The sequence below is a fragment of the Scardinius erythrophthalmus genome (genome assembly GCF_964197995.2).
Source record: "Scardinius erythrophthalmus genome assembly, chromosome: 9".
NCBI classification, from domain to species: Eukaryota; Metazoa; Chordata; class Actinopteri; order Cypriniformes; family Leuciscidae; genus Scardinius; species Scardinius erythrophthalmus.
This window is the reverse complement of record NC_138229.1, coordinates 8144195-8167078: the sequence shown is the minus strand read 5'-3', so window position 1 is coordinate 8167078 and position 22884 is coordinate 8144195. Positions and strand designations below refer to the sequence as shown.

Below are 22884 nucleotides of genomic sequence, written 5' to 3'. Positions count from 1 at the left end.
ATAAGAGTGGTTTTATGAATGAGTGAAAAAAATGGAGTTGGAAAAGTAATGAAGAATGAAAGAAAGACATCATTTTCATGTCTCAGATGTGACAGGTAACCTTTAATTTAAGTCTAATTACAATCTCTTATTCACCACGCTCTGTCTCTCTCTCTCAATTTTAATTTAAGTCTGCCTAATTGGCACGACTAAATCTGTACATTTGTATTGCCGTTTGTAATGTAAAGTACAATAACATGTTAGTGCAAAATTAAATAAAGTGAAATAGAATAAAATTTTTGTCAAATTTTAACAAATTTAAATAACAGAATAAAGAAGTAATACATGATACACAGTTTAGCTAGATGAGGGAAACATCAAGTCAGGCGGATCATTCACTGTCTCTTATATTGTGGCAGACACATATTGTGCTGCTAACACACAGCAGTCCTTGTGTTCTCCTAATAGGAAGGACCGTTTTTCATTGTTTGATAGTGTTTCAAAAGTGCGGTGTATGCACTTCATATCTTTGTGCATTCTGTTAGAAAAGTGCAGCTCTATCTTGATTTTGTTCTGATCAGTGTGTGTGTGGACTCAACCTCTGTTCCTGCGGCAGCCATGTTTTCCTGTCTCTATTGAGAGCTTGTGTTCACTGAGTCTGTATTTGGTCAAGGTGGCTCTCAGTTTTTTGTGTGTCAGATAGTCTGCCATGGCTTATTCTCTCTATAGGCCCAAATAGGAGTGCATTTGACTTTGTTGTTGTGTTTGAGTTTCCCAATCGGTGATGTAATTGTGTTTCATTTGTGCTGTAATTTGGTTTAATTGAATAATTTTGGCAGTGTTGTTCTGGTTCAGAGAACCAGTGTGATGAGGGTCAGTATGCTCTGGACCAGTTGAGAGAAGGGAGTGGTTTCTTTGCTCAGCTCTTGGTATTGCACTTATAATGGTATTAGTGAGGGTCACTGAATTTGAGATGTTTCCAGAATTTCATTGCCCTTTTATAATTAGTGGATATTTTGCCTAATTCTGCCCTGCATGCATTATTTGTTGTGAGCCGTATCCTTGTAGGATGTTTTTTTACAGAGTTCTGCATGCAGGATCTCAGTTGGATGTTTTCCCTCATTTTGTGAATTCTTGATTTGGATTTGTCAGTTGTCTCCACACCCCACTGCCATAGAGGGCAATTTGCTCAATCTAATATTTGATCCTAATATTTTCAGCTAAATTTTAATTGGAATCTCTATGAGACTCTCTCTTTCTCAGTCTTTCTCTCTCTATCTCTCTCTCTGTCTTTTTTTCTCTGATCTCTGTCTCTCATAGTTTCATGACACAGAAGATAACTTGCTTTTAAAAGGTCAGGGCCTCCATTAACTGCAATAAAAATGGAATTAATGCGTGTGTGTGTGTGTGTGTGTGTGTGTGTGTGTGTGTGTGTTTGCGTGTGTGTGCGCGTGTGTGCGTGTGTGCGTGTGTGTGTGTGTGTGTGTGTGTGTGTGTGTGTGTGTGTGTGTGTGTTTGGTTTCAGGCTTGCTGGTTTTAGCCCAGAGGTAGAGAATTATGAGTCATCTCATATTGGCATCTTTAAAAAAACATTGTGCTTCATTCAGAATATCTCTCAGTTAACATTGCCAACATTAGTCTTCATAAACAATACTACAATATTACATTTCTCTAATAGAACGCTCCATAATAACAAGCCCACGCACGGCAAAATCATAATCCATAAAAGCCCACATACGCTGTTTGATCTCTGCCTACAGCACTTTGTGATTCTCCTGTGCTTGCTGCCACTTCTCTCGCTGTCTTATCTGTAGACACTCCTTCTATACCGAGAGCGAGCGACACGTACAGCTGCATCCCTCACAATTCTGCAAACACTTTGTAAACAGATTTGTTGATTTATAATGGAAGTGAGCTAGTCGCGACAAAACTAGACTGCTCACGTTATAGTTTAAAAATTATTATTTGATGCAACAATACTAGAGTGCTTCTCAACCAAATCATGGTTATGGTTTTTTTTTTTAAATCCATGACAAATTTTTTTTATTTTATTTTTTATTTTATTTTGTCACATCAGCAAATGAATAATTAATCAGTAGATTCACCAAATCATATAATAACTTAAGTTCATATTTTGAAATTGAATTTGATTGTTGCTAAATATTTCTTTGAATCTGTCAGCATTATGCAGCACGTGTAGCAGGAAGTGTAACCCAGCAGTCAGTTGGAAAGCGATGCTGTTATTAAAAAGATATGAAACCATACACAAGGCCAATACAAGGTTTTGTTTCAGTTGAATGAATTCAATCTCAGCATTCTCTCTGTGCTGTGCTGAATACAGAGTTGAACCCATAGCTCAACACATTCAATGCAAGTCTGATCCATGGAAAGAATCTCAAAATCAGTGATCCAGGTAACCAATGAGGTCTATAATACCTATCTGTAAGCATTCTCATTCATCATAATGGCATTTTCTCGGCTGGCACAGGACTCCCTGGAAGTATGTATATTGACTGTGTTGTTTGGGCTCTTTTGTTTATTTTTAATAAAATAATAATACATTTAAGTAAAAAAAAATATTTTAAATGAAATTAGAGCTGCACGATTAATCTCGATTCAAACACCCACGCGATCGCATTCCTAAACGACAACGATTCGCCGGTGTCTATTAAATCTTTTACAGAATCACAATCAAACAATCAAATCTGTGTTTGCGCTACCGCTGTATAGAAAGTTTAGATATAAACACTGATGTCTATGGTAGCAATCAACATAGAGCAAATCACCTTTTGAAAGTAACTTGCTAATTCAAATAGCGATTATATCGATTCAATTTTCTACACCACTAGGTGGCGACAAGTGACTGTTAAAAAATTTATTTTTCATTGAATCGTTTATCAAGATTTGTTCAAAAATGCTTATTCATCCATTAATGAAACATGAACGAATAATTATACCATTTATTCAAATGTTTTTAAAATTTTTCTTTCAAAATAATTAAACATTTTTAAATAGACAGCAGCAATTAACTGAACCATGAATTTCGCCAGAACCATGTATATGACGTTATTATGTCCAGTTGTCTGTTCAACTAAACAATCGTGGGAGAATCGGTTCCTCAATTTATTCAGAATCGTGCAGCTCTATATGAAATGTATTTAAAATGTAAATTTTATGTTTTATTTGAATCCAAAATAAATGTTGCCTTACTGTACTTTGGAAGGTGCCGGATCGCCATCGACAAAGTGAAACAGATTGTTTGAGTTGTGAATGTGTGCAATGAATTGTATGCAATAAAAAGATAACATCATAAATATAACAACAAAAACATCTCTAGTAGGCTGCATACAAAAATAAATGTACAGTTAAAATAAAACAAAGAATATTGTAGCATATTTTACTATTTTAGTAGCCTGGATGCCAGCCGAACATAGCCCCGCCCACAACATTTTTAGGTCGGGAAGTTCGGTCTGGACTTGATCCGTTAAGGAGCTATTTTGCTCGAACCAAAGCTGTTCGGACCAATCAAATTGTCAGGGTGGGCTTTATAGGATGATGGACAGATGATCAACTGTAACGTAATCATCCACGTCACCAAAGAGCGCTTGGGTTGAATTTGTTTACAACAAAGATGACTGCCGCTGGAGAATTGAGATTTCACACTTACAAATAAGTCAGATATAATAAATGCATATTTGGCATAGCCTACTGTCCGAGGAGAGGGCTCTGGGATCGGTATTCGGCCCGAACCCAAAGTACTCCCCCCGTATTCCTCGCTGTGGAAGAACAAGCCGAGAGTGAGTGGAGGGATGCTGAAAACTGTCAAGGAATGTTAGGTGAGTTGACAGAGTGAATAAATATATGTTTCCTCTCATGCTGATAGGGTAGACATGGTAATTGTTTGATGACAAGTTGATTGGACTGATTATTTGAACGTGCTCCTCCCGAACTTTGTTTATGAAACATCATGTGTAGATTCCGCCATCACGTCTGTTATAGAAGATATCGACAGCACATTCATTTGAAAAGAGGAACAGATAACCGCGATCAAGGCATTTGTCGATCGGAAAGATGAATGAAGAACATACGTCACTTACTCCGTTGCTCTGATTGGTTGTAGGTCTATCCAATTGAGTGCAGAGGCATTTTCTTTCCTGGTTCGGTTGAAACACGCCCCATAATCACAGCCCAATGGAGCAGTATCAGACTCACATTCTGACTAGAATCTGAGTATGACGACGTCAGGCTACTATTTTAGTATCTCTACATCAAAATTTTATGTTTAATTTAATTTATGTGTTACTTGCTGTTTTTTATAGTAATTTTATAGTAATTTGAGTAAAAAAAAGTGATAGCAGGAAGAGTGCATATTGAAATATACCTCTATGAATCAGAATTTATAATTGAATTTGTGATTCTCTACACAGCTTTAGCAGCTTATGCAAATATATTCTTTTAAAAGTAATGTTCCCCAGTACTGCCTTTGTGTTTCATAGGTCTTACCAGGTGGTATTGCCATCCTGCGAGCAGAGGTGGCATGTGCCACCCAGTTGGGGGAAGTGGCACTTTGCCACAGCCAGCCGTGCCATGTTCACTGGAGGATGTTTGAGATGGTGTGTGTGTATGCGGTCCACGGTCCATTAACAGAAGGACTGATTTGACACCAGCCCCGTCCCCCTGTTTGTGTGATCGTGTGTGTGTGTGTGTGTGTGTGTGTGTGTGTGTGTGTAAGAAAGGCAACTCCCTTCAGCAGGACAGATTGCTTTGCTGGTCTATGGCGGTGACACCTGCCTCCTGCCAAAACAGTCCCACTGCTCACTGAGGACCTGCTGAGAGCCGTGTCTGTCTGCCTTGGCAGCCGCTCCTATTGGCTGCCTGCCACAAGCCCCTCCCACTTTCCACACCATCTTGAGGTGCTAGAAGTGGGGAGGGACTTCCCATAATCCCCATTTGACTGACAGCGGGAGTGGGCCGCCCCCTGAGAGGGTTTCACTGCCGGGGGAAGAGTAGCCAGATCAACATGTAAAGCAAAGCAGCACACTGGCTGTTCAGAATAGCACTACCATATTATGCTTACTAATTTTGAAGTATGAGCAAATCGAGAGCAACTGATTTTTAACAATGATCTCTTTTTCATTATTTGGTTAGAATGCCAACAGTTAAGAATTTATTTGTATACACAAAATTAGATGCAAAATAAAATAACAGAATTGTTTCATGTAATTGAATGCTTTAAAAATAATAATGAAAAATTATTATAAAATGTAAATTAAGTAGAATTAAAATATGATTTTAATATTTTAATAATAAAATAGTATTAATAATATTTAAATCATATTGTTATTAATAAAAACATTTGCTTAATCAAACATGTAACTTGATCAAATCATACAACAATTTTTCCCTTACTGTTTTTAATTGTCCAGGGGAAGCATACCGTGTTCTAAGAGCTGTATGCAATAAGTAGTATGCTAGTATTTGATTCTGAACATATTCACATGGGACATTTTGCAGTTTCTTTCAGATTAATTTGTTTGCCCACAATCAAAGGCATACTTGATAAGACGTGAGAGTCTTTAAGAAATCACAAAACACAATCTGAGATTGTTTGTTCTGCTCATTAAAAAGAGCTGTTGTTTATTTATTTATTTTTAAAATCGTGTTAATTTGTGTCACTCAGCACTGTGGTTAGTTAATCTCCAGAACAGCAGTGTTTCTGACAGGTTTTAAGGCAGATTGTGATCTGTCGCAAAGCATTTAAAGGGTTAATAAACCCCCAGAGGTAATGGGGTATGCAAATTAAGGTGGAAACACTATTTTGAGTACTGGTTTCTGCTTTTGAAGTGCCCTTATTATGCTGTTTTAAAGGCTCCCATTTTAGTTCTGGAGGTCTCCTACAGTGGGTTTACATGCATCCAAGGTCTAAAAACATTTAATTTTTCTCACAATACTGTATACATTGCAGGTTCATCTCTTCTTCTTCATCTCAGTTTCTGAAACTATTCGATCAAGGATTCAGTCTCTCTAAACCCCTTCTTTCCGAGAGCCTACTCTGCTCTGATTGGTCAGATGACCCAGTCTGTTGTGATTTGGTCTACGAACAGTAACGATGGTGTTGTTTTTACCGTATCAAGTCCTCATCCTTTGGAAGTGCATGCAAAGTGGATTTGCTTTCACAGAAAACAGTGTCTTCTTGACATGTCCAACACAAACCAAACCCTTCCAGGCTTCAGCTACATGATTGAGGGCAGGTCAAAGTAAACGTTGTTCACAGGTAGCCAATGAAAATCATTGAAGAACAGGCTGGCATTTTCCTAATTTGTTCCTAATTTGTAGGTTATTGCAGGAAGTAAGGCTGGAATTACTGAGGACTCGTTTCAGGCAGATTTTTTGAAGACAATGCCTCCATTTATCGTGCACTTTGATATTTGAAACTTTGCAGGACTTTAACATACTACATGAAAGGTAATCTTTGAAAAAGCATAATAGGGGCTATTATTCACCCACAAAATCTTGTATTTCAGCAAATATTGATTGAAATTTCAATCTGTTCCTAACACAAATTTGTTATATGACTTCAGAATACTCACAAGCTTTATGTTATATATAGTATTATAATATAATACTTTTATTGTGCACAAGTCATTCTTCTTTTATAGTGATGTTTTATGAGTTGACAGCATCCATCCCTTTTTACTTTCATTGTATGGAAAAGTTTAGAATAAATAATCATTCAACAAAAAGAAAGTAAGTCATACAGGTTTGGAATGACTTGAGGTTGAGTAAATGATGACAGTATTCCTTTAAAAAATAATGTCAGATTCCGTCACACACACACACACACATCTGATGCCCTAAATGACACTAGCTATTCTTATTTATTGATGGCCCAGTGGTGAGGTCATGATGGTGTTTGTGAGTGTCCTTCATTATTTATATGTCAACGCTCTAGTGCACTTCATGTGTGTTTTATGGCTGGGATGATGTCAGGTGCAGACTCTTTTCATTTCTGCTCATTCACTACCGTGAGGATGACACATATTTAGACACACCGTCTTGTTTGGTAAATTACTGACAACACACCAAAACCTCCTGCCCCTTCACATGTCAATCATACACAATATGAACCTCAATTATTAATATCACTGTTATTTTTTCCCCTGATTATTGTTATTATGTTGCAGTTGTTAAGAAACAGATTTCGCCTTCGGCCATCACAGTGGGGGTTTTCGTGTGTAGCGTGGGTTTTCAGCGTCGTGCTGCTGTGAATTTTGATGAGACCTTGAAAACTAAATTGAATGTTGCAGCAAGTCTAGCTTTTCTGTATCTGAGAGTCTTCACTAAATCGGTCTCCTTTTTCTCACTCCCGAAATATTGTTTCATTTTGGCACTTTTTGCTTTCGCCCACAACACAAACACAGAACAAAGTAAAAAGAAACTAACAAAACAGACAGAAAAAATGTGACATATATAGATCATAACAGTATTCGGGCAAGTAAAGTAGGGACAAATTACCATTCAAAAGGGTTTTTTAATTTTTATTTTATTAGTACTTCTATTCAGTAAGGATGCTTTAAATTGATCAAAAGCAACATTAACGATGTTTATTAAGTTACAAAATATTTTTATTTCAAATAAATTTTGAACTATTCATCTAAGAAAGAGTCCTGAAAAAAATGTGTCACTGTTTCCTCAAAAATGTTAAAGGTGCTGTATGTAATTTTTTGACTGTTGTAAAGCATAAATATACCAGAATATGTTTGCAGATATTTAGGAAACATGCTGAGTTCACATACTCGTTTCTTTGAAAATTTCAACCGCTATCTGTCAGTCTTACATACTGCACATTTAAGCAGCACAACTGTTTTCAACATTGATAATAATAAGAAATGGTTCTTAAGCAGCAAATCAGCATATTAGAATGATTTCTGAAGGATCATGTGACGCTGAAAATTTAGCTTTGCCATCACAGGAATAAATTACATTTGAGAATATATTCAAATAGAAAATTGTATAATAATATATCACAATATTACTGTTTTTACTTCATTTTTATCACATAAATGCAGCCTTGGTAAGAAAATAGTGCCACTGTCCAGCTTAAGTAAGTTCAGTGTAAGTTTTGATTTTTTACAATGGTTTTTATGATTTTTATAACAAAATTAAGTCATCTTCAATAATAATTTGGGATAATTATGGGTGATAACTGTGTTTAAACCAGTGCCATTGCTTGCCAGTGGATTATACTGTATATTTTAGTGTTTGAACAGATGCACACGCTGAGGTGACGCATTACATCATCAATATAAGAATATACATCTTATTTGTTGCATTTTATAACCGTCTATAGTTGAAATGAACCAGTGTAATTTAATTTTCACACACAAGATTTCATCCTGGTTTACTCTTATCTGTTCAGTGTCTTATATCATGGCACATTTTTATTTGAGCTGACTGATGAGTGCAAACTAAAATCCAATGGAACCGCATCAGTAGACATTAACTGGTGAATCAGCTTCTGTGTCCTGTGGAAAGTAGTGCTGTAAGTTTTCTTTCTTTTATTTAGCTTCTCTATATTTCTCAAAGTATCCTTTGCCTTTCATCTCTTCCAAATTAACAGGAAGCTTTCTGGTTTCTTATTTTTTTGAAGTATAAAGGAGACTGGTTTTTAAGGTTAACATGAAACACTGTTTACCACGCATTTGACCTCCATAACGTGATTGTATTCTCAAATGAATTGAGGTATTCAACCTGAAACAATGTAGGAAAGGATTAGATTTCTTCAATCAGAAATTGATGGGATCTTAAATGGTCAATTTCGATGTCATGTTGACTTGAAAGCTGCTGTGGAAAAATTTCTGCATTGCATATTTAAATGACAATAAAATGATAGTATGCCATTTCTTTATTTTAAAAATGCACTCTAATGCACAGTACACATTCCCAGACAAAAGACAACCAATCGTGGCGATTTCTGTGGCCGGGGCTCCTGAACGGTGGTCCAACGCCTTACACTGAGAGAGGTTCAAAGACAGCCATTGTCACGGTTTTGCAAACAAAGATAGCCTGAGATAATTTTCTGACAGTGTCAGACATTTCGCATGATCTTCTCACAGTGTGTTTGCTGCTACAACATACGTCTACTGACCAGCCAATAAAAATGCAACATAAAATGGTGTATTGATCAACGCTACATGGCGCTTAAACTTAAAACCACTTACCTCAAACTCCGTTTACAAATTGGCATGCCAAGTTAGCCTCTTTTCGCTAGCCATGACCACGTTCATATTCTCCTCTTTCGCTTCCTCCTCTTTTTTCAGTGCACATAACCACAAAGTGTGATTCATCTTGCTCTATTTGTTGCTGATAACATTTTATTCTTCTATAATAACATGCGTTGTAGCCTACGATTCAATAGGTACCATCATCGTACAGTCTAAATACATGGCGAACCCAAGTTTATTAGATCCACGTCGTACAGTGTGATTTGAATTGATCTTGTGAGATTGCCCAAATCGCAGAGTTTGTAGCAGGCATAATGCTGGGGGTCGGGACCATAGATATGTATACAATGCCACAACATTGTGCAGCTTCTGGTTGTAAAACCGCCGAGATTTAAATTCCCGGAGAAATGGGATAACCTGTCACTGGTGAGAATTTGTTGACTTGTGTTTTAATATGTATGAACTCATTACTACAGGTTTTTATACTATCGTAATATTTTAATGGCATGTTAGCTAATGCCTTCGCCTTGTTGTATTGTGTTAGTTTAGCAAAATCATCTGCTAAAGTCTTTTGCATTCTTGAATTTCTGGATTTGACTGTTCCAATATGGGGGATGGCCCATAGAAACAGCCACTAATGAGGCATCTGTGTGTGTCTATATATATATATATATATATATATATATATATATATATATATATTAGTAAAGATTTACCAGAGGTCGCCAAGCTCACTCTAGTCTGAGGGTTACAAGTAGGGATGAAATGGTTACCAGTTTGATACAATTCCTTTTGAATGTTAAAATAGGGGACTCCTGGAAAAAAGGTTGGGAACCACTGCTCTAATGTAATAAAGACAGTTATGATAACGGGATGAATTATTTCGCCAATTATAGTCTAGCACCCTCTCTTTCTCTCTCTACACTCTTGCACACGCTTTCTCTTGGTGAGGTGTTGATGGAGTTTAGAAAGTGAAATCTCATCACTTTTCACTCACACACATTACTGTCTCGTCTGCTCCTAAATGTCCTTTTTTTGATGGAATCAGTGCTCGTCGGCGGCTGTTCAAAGAGCCTCATTTTATTAAACTCCCCTTCCAAAAAGGAACGTGTTATTGCTTAGAGTCAGAGGTTCCATTTTTATAGCTCACAAGCCTAAATAGAGAGCTCAGTTTTCTTTTCTTTTAGGTATCAATGTCATTTCAGATGTTTCTCCTATTATAATTTTGGAGAACTGAGTACGTATACAGAGCTATACAGTTTAAAAAATGTATATAAAATGTGATTTGGAGAATAATTTATTTAATTTAGCTTATATTGAGATCTCTGACTGTTATTGCAGACCTTGATATCTTGAGAAATCTGAGCACAGTTTGTGACATGTTTAGATCTCTTCTAAAACTCTAAAAGAGACAAATATGCAATTTTTAGGGTATTTTTTCTAAAGGGAAGCATCTGATGATGGACTTAAGCAAAGGTCTCCATTTGGTCTCATTGCTACTGTATCTGGGAGAAACAAATGTGTGAAATCTGTAATTGTTTGAAAAACACGTACATCTCTCTCTGTCTTCTCTCAGGAGCTGTCTGAGGTGAACTCCACACAGGTGAGGAGTCAGACGAATACGGCTCGTGTGGATGGACTACGGCCGGGCACCATGTATGTGATGCAGGTTCGAGCCAGGACTGTTGCTGGTTTCGGCAAATACAGCAGCAAAATGTGCTTCCAAAGCCTCACAGATGGTACGAACCCCCACGCCATTGTGTGTGTGTGTGTGTGCGGAGGCACTCTTTGGATCTGGGTGATTTCATTCCTTGAGCAGATTTTATTTTAGATTTGTGTCGAAAGAAACGCTGCACTATTCTATTTTTTATGCTCAGTATATTTTTGTATGATTATCACTAGTCCCTTTCACACAGAGATTCCGGAAAATACACTAATAATATGTCCCGGGACAAATTTGATTATCTATCTATCTATCTATCTATCTATCTATCTATCTATCTATCTATCTATCTATCTATCTATCTATCTGTCTATCTGTCTGTCTGTCTGTCTGTCTGTCTGTCTGTCTGTCTGTCTGTCTGTCTGTCTGTCTGTCTGTCTGTCTGTCTGTCTGTCTGTCTGTCTGTCTGTCTGTCTGTCTGTCTGTCTGTCTGTCTGTCTGTCTGTCTGTCTGTCTGTCATGCTTTGTTGTTTTATTTGTTCCTCCCAGCAAACTTTCTCATTCTTTTTAACACTGTCTTCACTCTCTTTCTCTCTGTTTTTTCTCTCTCTCACTCCCTGTCAGCGGAAGTGAGTGGATGTTTTTATTGTGTCTTAGGGCTCATTTCATTTATTAGTTCTGAACACACACACACACACACACACACACACACACACACACACACACACACACACACACACAAAGTAAACATTCAGTTTGTTTCATTTGGGGTGCGTTTTATTTTTTTCCAAGTCCAGTCTTTTTCTGTTTTGTTGATGATTTTTTTTTAAATTTAGACCATTTCAAACTTTAAAATGAACAACAAGAAACATAAAGCACCCCCCCCCCTCTCTCTCTCTCATAACCTCTGTCTCTCTCTTTGGTTTGATTAATGGCGTTGTATCTGTAGTCTAGCATATCCTGCCTGACGACTGTGCCAGGGACACACACACACACACACACACACACACACACACACACACACACACACTATGGATGCCAAGAGGGACTGGACTCTACAGGACAGAAAGACATCCGCCAGGCAGCTGGCTAGTTCCTGGAGCCACACATACACACATAGTTTACCTTTCCAGCTCACTTGCGCATCCATTTTTTAGGCTTCATCTTTTACACAACCCTCCTTGTCTTTGCTGTCAAATTGGTTTTAATATAACTGAATTGCACTGGCAATCTGGAACACACACACAAAGAGACACAGGTCTAATGTGTGAACATGGCCCTGTTGTTAGACAATGTGAAATATAGGGACCTATTTTAACGATCTGAAACGCAAGTATCAAACGCGAAACACAAGTAACTTTGTGGGCAGATCTCGGGCGCTGTTGCTATTATACCAGCGGGATAAATTATTCTTATGACTGATAAATCTAAAATGGGTTGGTCTGAAGTAGCTTCATTATTCATACAGTAGGTGTGGTTTGGGCGTAACGTGAAATAAACCAATCAGAGAGTCATCTCACATTCCCTTTAAGAGCAGGCGTGCTTGTTCCATGGCGGATTGCTATTATAACGGCGGATTTGCCAGGCGCACGCCAGGAGCGGTTCACAGTCGAGGTGACAGACGTTCTCGTCAGTGCCGTAAAAGACAGAGTAGTGATATTGCGAGTCAATTGCGCTGGGTACAAGATAGGGCCGATACTCTTACTTGACTATAATTTATGCACTTGGGCTTTACACCTGCAATCATGCATTTTAAAGACACTTTTATCCAAAGTCACTTACATTGCATTCAATACATATTGGGCCCTATTTTAACGATCTGAAACGCAAGTGTCAAAGCGCAAAGCGCAAGTAACTTTGTGGGCGGGTCTTGGCGCTGTTGCTATTTTCCCAGCGGGATAAATGACTCTTGCGCCCGGCGCAAATCTAAAATGGGTTGGTCTGAAGTAGCTTCATGATTCATAGATGTGGTTTGGGCTATCTATCTATCTATCTATCTATCTATCTATCTATCTATCTATCTATCTATCTATCTATCTATCTATCTATCGTAATAATGTATGATTTGCAAAAATGAAAACTCCTGCTTCTGTGTAGATGAGAGAATCAAAGTGTATGCGCGTTGTGCACACGCTACATTGATTATGGCCAAGCATGCGCCCTTAAAATAGCATATGAATAACATGCGCAACGCGCCACTGACTTTAAACTATTTTTTCCTGGTTAGTGGCGCAATTGTTTTCTAAACCTGCAAAATAGCATGAAGGAACGTTTGCGTCGGAACACGCCTCCTTTTTTGCGCTGAACCGCCCAGGGAGCGCAAGTTCATTCCCTAGTTTAGCGACGTGCTTCTGTGGAGGGAAAAGTGCGCTTTGCGCGGGTGCAAAATAGGAACGATACATGCGTCGGTGTACAAAGACAATTGCGCTGAGTGCAAGATAGGGCCCATTATCACTTAATGCATTCCCTAGGAATCAAACTCATGACCTTGGCATTGCTACAGCAGCAACATATTCTACTGTTTGAGCTACAATATATGCAGGATACACACACTACACACATGCAACAAACACACAATGAACATAAGCACACACATCACATACACACATATGGATACAACAAACTTGCAAATCAGCATTTAAAATACACACTCACAACATGCATGGCTTATTTTCATGTTTGTTGCGTGAGTGTGTGCATGATTTGTATATGCGTTTACGTTTTGCATGTTGCATGTGTGATTTACATGTTTGATTTGTGTTTCAGTTTCAGTTGTGTGCAATCTGTGCATGTACTGCAAGTTGTGTTGTGTTTGTTGCATGTTCAGTGTGTTTGAGTATTTGCATGGCTTAATTGTGTGTATTGCTGCATGCATGTGTTGTTTTTCTGTATTTGCAACACCTCAGTTTCAAACACCTGAAACTGGAACACAAAACACTCATGCATATCACACCAGCATGCAATACACATGCATAAGCATGCAACTAATTTACCCATGTCAGTATACATGAACAGACATGTACTCAAAAAACAGACGGACTCACACATATACAATACTGTTCATCACACAGTGCAGACAAATAGCATTTACACACTTAATTAAATTAAGTCAATATACAGATAGACAACGGTGATGTCACACTGATGAAGACAAAACTTCCTGTGCGTGTGTGTAGGCGTCTCCGTGCCGTCATACTCACTAAAGTAATTAGTGCCTGCATTCGCTCCGCGCCCGCTAACGGGTACATCCACTGGCATTCTGCCATGGCACGACATTCGTTACGACAATTAGCACCAATCACGGGGGAGAGAAGTCCACCTCACGCACACACACCTTCTCCAGAATCACAACACATGCTCTCCCCGGAGTCTCTCGCTCTCTCGTTTTGACAGCCAGGTGTAATGACGAAGAAATGATTCTGTTAAATGAGGTGTGTTTAAGCCCAGTGCTCACAGAGACTGCTCTACTTCCTGTTGGCCATTATGGATTTAGCCAGCATGCTAAGAACCACCATCAGTGCACTTGTTAAAATCTAGTATGCTATGACACACATAGTAACACAGTCACACATATGCAATGTTTCAGTACACCGTTGTTCAAAGAAAAATGATTTTTGGAAAGTTACTTGCCATTCAAAAGTTTGGGGTCGGTAATATTGTTTTAAAGTTTTTGAAAGAAGTCTCTGTTCACCAAGGCTGCATTTATTTGATAAAAACAGTAATAAAAACAGTAATATTGTGAAATATAGTCCCTGTTTACACCTGGTATTAAGATGTGTTTTGGGCGATAGGTTCACAAGTAGTCGAGGGAGGCACATTCCAGTTTACACTTGGTGTAATCCATCTCTTTTGTCCAATTTCAAACACTTCTGTCCTGATTTCTTCAAGGGGAGGGTCTGTGGGCAGGTAAATTAATGGTTTTTTTCAAATCTTTAAATCTAATGGACAAAATAAGCTAGCGTTCCCCATAATGTTTACACATTAGGTCAGTAGGCAGAGAGAAGAGTAGAGAGTAGGTCTTTTGTTGCTGTTCAAACGCATTTGACCACATGAGCGTTTACACTAAGAAAGCAATCTGGTCAAATGCATTTTCGACTACCCCTGGAAGTGGTCAAAAGTAGATAAGCTCAAAATATTTTGGACTCCGTTTACTCCTGTATTTAGCATCATCCACTTGTGATCGTATCGGCCAAAACGCATCTTAGTACCAGGTGTAAACAGGGATATAGTTCCAATTTAAAATAACCGTTTTCTATTTTAATATATATTTTTTTATTCATTTCTCTGATGGCAAAGCTGAATTTTCAGCATCATCAGAAATCATTATAATATGCTGATTTGCTGCTCAAGAAACATTTCTTATTATTAACGGTTTAAAGATCAGTTGTTTGAAATTTATCCCCGAACTTTTGAATGGTAATGTGCAAAATGCAACTCGTACATGGCAAATTAACATACAATGCAATGAAATTCATTAGTTTTTCATGTAGCTAGCAGCGTTTTTGTTTTTTTTTGCACACGTAATGACAACTCATGATGTATATCAGTCTATCTTGCTCTATTCACCATGCTTCCTCTTGTTTCTTTCCTATTCTATCTGATATTCTCTTTCTCTCTGTACCTTTCTATGTTTACATAGCTTCATGTACAGTAGCTAGCCACATTTTGTCTGTTTGTACTGTAGCTAACTATTAGTTAGCATGACTGCAATTTAGCTACTTAAAATCATGAGAAGCTTGTAGCTTAGCAAGCTACGGCCTCAAAGAAGCTTCTCCAAACCACACAGATGTTTCATGTGTGAGGGTTTGGCTGTATTTGAACATCGAGAACATTGTTTTTAGATTGTAACGGTGGGATTTGCTGTGCTGATGGGCCGCACACTTCACTTACACACACTTCACTCACACACACTTCACTGGTCACTGTCATTCAGCTGTGTACCTTAAGTGTTTTTCCTTCCCTCTATTCATTCCATCTATCCTTTTCCATCACTCATTCTCAGTTGACATCTGTCAGCAACAGGCATTAGTATTACCTGACCGCCGTGTTTCAGCACTTCCTTTTGTATCATTGTATCTCTCTATTATCCCTCTCTCCCTTCTCCTCTATTTCTTTCAAAACCCACACCTCCTCACAATTCTTCATTCTCCTATTCTTCCGTTTTCCATACGACTTTGTGCTGCCTCCCCCCTCTTTCATTCTCCTATTCATGCAGTCCATGAAACGCTTCCCTGAATAGGTTCTCTTGAAATGTTTTGTTTATGTTCTTTCATCCCCTATTTCATCTCTATAGGCAGTGGCCATTTCAGTTATTTCTGTAGCCTAATGCATCCTGTCTCTCTCTGTCTAGACGACTATAAATCAGAGCTGAGGGAGCAGTTGCCGCTGATTGCGGGCTCAGCCGCGGCTGGAGTGGTCTTCATCGTGTCTCTGGTGGCCATATCTATAGTCTGTAGCAGGTGAGTTCGCCATTATGGAGCCAGACATGTGGCTGCTGCATGTGCACGCAAGGACAGAAAGACATGAGCGAGTTCAGACTAGCTAAATGTGTTCCCGGTTCATCCTTTTACTTAAAACGTATGTAAAAATATACATTGTAAAATATCTGCAATGGAGTCATATGCAAATGCTCACCAAGGCTGCATTTATGTAATCAAGAATACAGTCAAAAACAGTGATATTGTGAAATGTAATTACAATTTAAAAGAACTGTTTTCTGATTTAACATATATTAAAATGTAATTTATTCCTGTGATGGCAAAGCTGAATTTTCAGCATCATTACTCCAGTCTTCAGAGTCACATGATTCTTCAGAAATAAATCTAAACTAATATGCTAATTTGCTGCTCAAGAAACATTTCTTATTATTATCATCAGTGTCGTGCTTCTTAATGTTTTTATGGAACCGTGATACATTTTTTTTCAGGTTTTACTGATTAATAGAAAGTTCAAAAGAATACAATTTATTTTAAATATAAATGTTTTAACATTATAAATGTATTTTAATGTCATTTTTGATCAGTTTATTGCATCCTTGCTGAATAAACAATCCATTCCCACGACTTAGTAGAATAGAATAGTAGTAGGTCAGCACATTTTACTAATTCGTTCCCTTGATTTAATAAATTGTGGCCAGGTTGTCATAACTTCCCTTCTTTATGTTAAATCAAATCTAGGGAACAAACTAGAGGCTGTGTAAAGCACGGGGACCAATTCCTAATTTGTGGGAACGAATTGTTCACTCATGGCCACGACATATGTATTTACTTTGGGCTCCGGACCAGTGATCTGTTAGTGTCATTCCATGTTTCAAATCCCATTGGTTAGAGTCAGTCTCAGGACTGCCACTAGCTCTCCTCAGAGCACAAGCATCACCTCATGCTGATAAATTGGTCTTTATATAAGTTGGTTCTTTGCTGTAGGGGAACGTTAATGATGAGTGAGGTGATGCAATGCCTGTAAATAGTAAGCAATTCATGCTTTTAATCCACCAATAAAAGGAATTGTATATAATAAAAAAAAGGCAAACCAGAAATTTAGATCATAAAGCTTTTGAAAGCCTTTTCTGTGCCTAACTATTATTGTGATATTAATATTGAATAAAGCACCCTAAATGACACACAAAGGCAAAGCCAACTGCGATTGGTCACTTGGCATAACATGTCAATCAAGCGGTCTCTTCCTGACTTGAGTAGGTGGCTTTTTGCCAGAATAAACTGCCATTTGGCCCGAATTGACTTCCTTTTTGTATCCTAGACAACACCAGACCACCAAAACAACTAATCTTAAAAGAACGTCTGTGACCTACAAAATACCTCTGCCCCACTTAAAACAGCGAATAAATGTTAGACACTTATAATGTGACACAATAGGGGCTTTTGCACCGGGTAGTTCTAGGAACTTAGTTCTAGGAACCAGCCACCAGGGTTGTTCCCCGAGAACTAATGGCTCCCTTAGGAACATTTTCCTGGTTGCCTTTGCAAGTGCAAGTGACGTAAGCCACACTTGCGACTTTTATTTTGACGGTGCGGCGGACCTTTATTTTGACAGCGCTGAGAACGCCAGACCACACATTGCTGGCATCATCCATGTTCATTAGTTTAATACGTTATTAGATAGAACTGTTATACATAGAAAGTAGACAGTATATGAAAAGTTATTAGCGTATGGTATATGAAAAGTTATTAGCGTATGCCACGTGGTTGATGTCCAGTGTTGCTAGCCGAGCAGAAATACATAAGTGTTTTGCTTGGCCCCCTCAAATTTGCATTGGATTTTCTCCTTAGCGTAAAGGTCACTGTTTTCCGTGTTCGTAGAGTTATTTTCTGGAGTAAATATATAGGCTATAATCTGACTGTGTGTTTACACAACTTTAAAAAAAAAATGGCGGGTGCCGGTGGTTCACGTGCGTTCAGCCAATCAGCATACACTAAAGTCACTGATTGTGCCTATAGTGCTGGTTTAGACCCTACTCTGAAGTAGGAGCTAAATTAGTTCCACCAAAAAGGAGTTCCTAGAACTAAAATCGTTCCTAGTTCCTGCGGTGCGAACACGTCGAAATCCGGGTACTTTCGCCATTAGTTCCAGGAACTATGAAAAGGTTCCTCCGGTGCAAAAGCCCTTATAAGGCTAACTCTATAAGACTCAGACACTTGTTTCAGCCAGCCGAGCAAATCCAGATTATATGTTTTAATTTTATTTTCTCTCCCCCTTTTTCTCTCATAGGAAACGAGCTTACAATAAGGAGGCTGTGTACAGTGACAAACTCCAGCACTACAGCACTGGCAGAGGTGAGCAAATCACTGTTAATGCTGACGGACATCTTTGTTTTATGCTCAGCTCTGCCCCTTCCTCTGGGGCAAACCCGACCTGAAAGGGGTTTTGAATATGAGCGAAAGCAAACAGAGAGGAAAACAGAAGGATAGAGATGTGAGGTTACAGGAAATGCCGGGGGATGCGGTGAAACGGAGGAAAGGAACGAGGGATCGCTCCAGGCCTGTGCACTTTTTAGAAGCTGACATTAAAAAGCTTTTCCTACCTGTATACATCCCATAGCCCTCCAAGAAGCTTCAGGCTCATTAGGAACTGAGAACTGAGATCTCTCTCTCTCTCTCTCTCTCTCTCTCTCTCTCTCTCTCTCTCTCTCTCTCTCTCTCTCTCTCTCTCTCTCTCTCTCTCTCTCTCTCTCTCTCTCTCTCTCTCTCTCTCTCTCTCTCTCTCTCTCTCTCTCTCTCTCTCTCTCTCTCTCTCTCTCTCTCTCTCTCCTTGTAAGCAACCTCTCTGAGGATTTGGTAGGCGATCTGCAAAACCTAATTTAATTAACATAAGTGCAGACGAAAAAGTAAACAAATGATGTGACAGCCAGACTTGCACATCAAACAGACAATTTAGAAAGAGGAAAAAAGAACAGAGAACTGAGACTGTGAGAACATGATTTCGTTGTGAGGAGAGATATTCAGATAATTACTGTATCAAAATTTATTCAGTCTTGAATGTCAATGCACACAGTATGAGCTAAAAACTAAGAGAAAGACTCTTGACTATGAATATAATTGGCCAAAATGTCACAGACATCCTTGGGTTTTCTAACATTAGCATTATTAAAACTTATTTAAGGTGTTGGAATACAGAAGTGAACTTCATCTGTACTTTCAAACTTAATGCAGCAGGACATTCTTATGAATTACCTCCAGCACCAAGGACAGACTGTCTTTTGCAAAAATGGAACCACAGTTTCTAAAAAAAAAAAAAAAAAAAAAAAGTTAATGATTGCTACAGTTAATTTTAGTACTGTAAAATCATAATATATATTCAAAGTATATATATATATATATATATATATATATATATATATATATATATATATATATATATATATATATATATAGTAGTTGTTTTATTGTAGTATTAATGACTATGGTGTTTGGGTAAAAACTGGTTATCATACTGCTTTTTTTTCATTTATATATATATATATATATATATATATATATATATATATATATATATACACTGCTCAAAAAGAAGGGAACACTTAAACAACACAATGCAACTCCAAGTCAATCACACTTCTGTGAAATCAAACTGTCCACTTAGGAAGCAACACTGATTGACAATCAATTTCACATGCTGTTGTGCAAATGGAATAGACAACAGGTGGAAATTATAGGCAATTAGCAAGACACCCCCAATAAAGGAGTGGTTCTGCAGGTGGTGACCACAGACCACTTCTCAGTTCCTATGCTTCCTGGCTGATGTTTTGGTCACTTTTGAATGCTGGCGGTGCTTTCACTCTAGTGGTAGCATGAGACGGAGTCTACAACCCACACAAGTGGCTCAGGTAGTGCAGCTCATCCAGGATGGCACATCAATGCGAGCTGTGGCAAGAAGGTTCGTTGTGTCTGTCAGCGTAGTGTCCATAGCATGGAGGCGCTACCAGGAGACAGGCCAGTACATCAGGAGACGTGGAGGAGGCCGTAGGAGGGCAACAACCCAGCAGCAGGACCGCTACCTCCGCCTTTGTGCAAGGAGGAGCAGGAGGAGCACTGCCAGAGCCCTGCAAAATGACCTCCAGCAGGCCACAAATGTGCATGTGTCTGCTCAAACGTCAGAAACAGACTCCATGAGGGTGGTATGAGGGCCCAACGTCCACAGGTGGGGGTTGTGCTTACAGCCCAACACCGTGCAGGACGTTTGGCATTTGCCAGAGAACACCAAGATTGGCAAATTCGCCACTGGCGCCCTGTGCTCTTCACAGATGAAAGCAGGTTCACACTGATCACATGTGACAGACGTGACAGAGTCTGGAGATGCCATGGAGAACGTTCTGCTGCCTGCAACATCTGTGAAGAGCACAGGGCCCCAGTGGCAATTTTGCCAATTTTGTTTAAGTGTTCCCTTTATTTTTTTGAGCAGTGTATATATATATTTGATGACATACAATTATTAATATTGTATGTCATCAAATAATTATAAAAATAAAAAATATTATTGTCTATTAAAATGAGGGACAGTGACCTCATATTCATTTAATACCTCACTAACTGTTTTAATAACTTCTTTTACATTTTTTTTTCATTTAGAGGACACTTTTATTCAAATTGCATCTATCTATCTATCTATCTATCTATCTATCTATCTATCTATCTATCTATCTATCTATCTATCTGTCTGTCTGTCTGTCTGTCTGTCTGTCTGTCTTTCTGTCTGTCTGTCTGTCTGTCTGTCTGTCTGTCTGTCTGTCTGTCTGTCTGTCTGTCTGTCTGTCTATCTATCTGTCTGTCTGTCTGTCTGTCTGTCTGTCTGTCTGTCTGTCTGTCTGTCTGTCTGTCTGTCTGTCTGTCTGTCTGTCTGTCTGTCTGTCTGTCTGTCTTTCTGTCTGTCTGTCTGTCTGTCTGTCTGTCTGTCTGTCTGTCTGTCTGTCTGTCTGTCTGTCTGTCTATCTATCTATCTATCTATCTATCTATCTATCTATCTATCTATCTATCTATCTATCTATCTATCTATCTATCTATCTATCTATCTATCTATCTATCTATCTATCTATCTATCACTTCTGTTGCTCTATCACTCAATTCTATTGTTCTGTCAGGACCACTATCGTCAAATATGACTAACAGTTAGCATACAGTTTGGCAAGAACTCCCTGTGCATCCGTGCAGCCTAGCATGGATAAGAGCAGCAATAACCCCCCTTAGGGTAAACAGAACAGAACCAACATGAATGTATTGCAGATGTCATTAATTCAAGATCATTAATGTGTCACAGCTATTTCTGTAACTTTATTTTGCTGTTGTCACTAAGCTGGAACCTGGTTACAAATGAAACGTCCACCTCTCTCTCTTTCTTTCTCTCTCTCTTTCTCTCTCTCTCTCTCTCTCTCTCTCTCTCTCTCTCTCTCTCTCTCTCTCTCTCTCTCTCTCTCTCTCTCTCTCTCTCTCTCTCTCTCTCTATAATGAGCACCCTAAGGATCTGAAAGACTTAAATTTCTGTGAATGAAGAAAAATGAATGCTGGACATAAAATGGAAATATTGTTTTGTGTAAAATATTGATTTAAAACTTAATAGAGCCTTGCAATTGTGATGCACCCATAATGTGGCAGAGTCATAATGGAGTATGCTTCATAACGCATGGCTTTTTAATACCAGAGAGATAGAGAAAAATCATCTTTCACCTGAGAGATCAGCGAGATGCAACTAATCTGATCTAAATAATGCTTACACTGTGTCAGACGCTCCGCATAAGAGCACAAATGGGCTGATGTTCTCAAAGCTTCTTAACCTGAGACAGATCCTTTTATGTATCAGGACGCATCAGAGACGGCTGTTCTCTCAAAGCTCAGAAACAATGCGATTACACAGTCCAGGGGTCAGGCGTTTGCAGTGTGCATGAAGTGTATTAAAATGCTCCTATTCACAAACCAAGATTAACAACACTAGATGGGAAAGACTACAGTAACTCATGATCAGAATTCGGATGTTCTACATCTGCCATGTTGTTACTGTCACGTGATCTACCAGCGTCAGTTGCGTTGCTTCACTTCCATTCAAAAAATCCTCTCCCGTGGCCTCATGGGACAGCAAAGTGTCCATCAAATGCACACTTCAGAAACTTGACAGAAGCAGTAAGTCATCCGGGTACTTTTCACCTACTGTTTTTTGAATGTTTTGTATTTGGACATACTATTCTTTTGGCATTCTGTTTTTCGCATACTATACAGTAGGGGAGTATTTGATTTTGGATGCTGTGCAAGTGTTTGTCCTCAGGGGCTTGGCCAGAAGTTTCTGTTGTTCTATCTCACAGGGTTTTTAGTGTCCAGGTAGAAGTGATGCATTCTGGTCTCTCTCTCTCTCTCTCTTGATTCTCTCTCTCCTGCGGGACTGGGGTTCAGTGGAGTGGCAGAGCAGTTGGCGTTCCAGGCACGCACGGATCAAGTGGCTATGAAATATTAACATATATATTTTTATTTCCCTTTCTCAGCCATAAGAAACGAGTGGAGCTGTTACGATGCATTACTC

At 38.7% G+C, this 22884-nt stretch overlaps 1 protein-coding gene across 1 annotated transcript in view; it reads left to right on the top strand.

Moving 5' to 3' along the window:
* ephb1 (EPH receptor B1) overlaps window positions 1-22884 on the top strand; it is a gene marked incomplete at its 5' end in the record, with an annotated part of 246297 nt that overhangs the window by 198239 nt on the left and 25174 nt on the right. The window contains 3 exons of the mRNA XM_081375455.1: window positions 10780-10942; window positions 16217-16325; window positions 18592-18656. Of these exons, the coding sequence (XP_081231581.1) occupies window positions 10780-10942; window positions 16217-16325; window positions 18592-18656 (337 nt within the window). The remainder of the gene's footprint in view (window positions 1-10779; window positions 10943-16216; window positions 16326-18591; window positions 18657-22884) is intronic.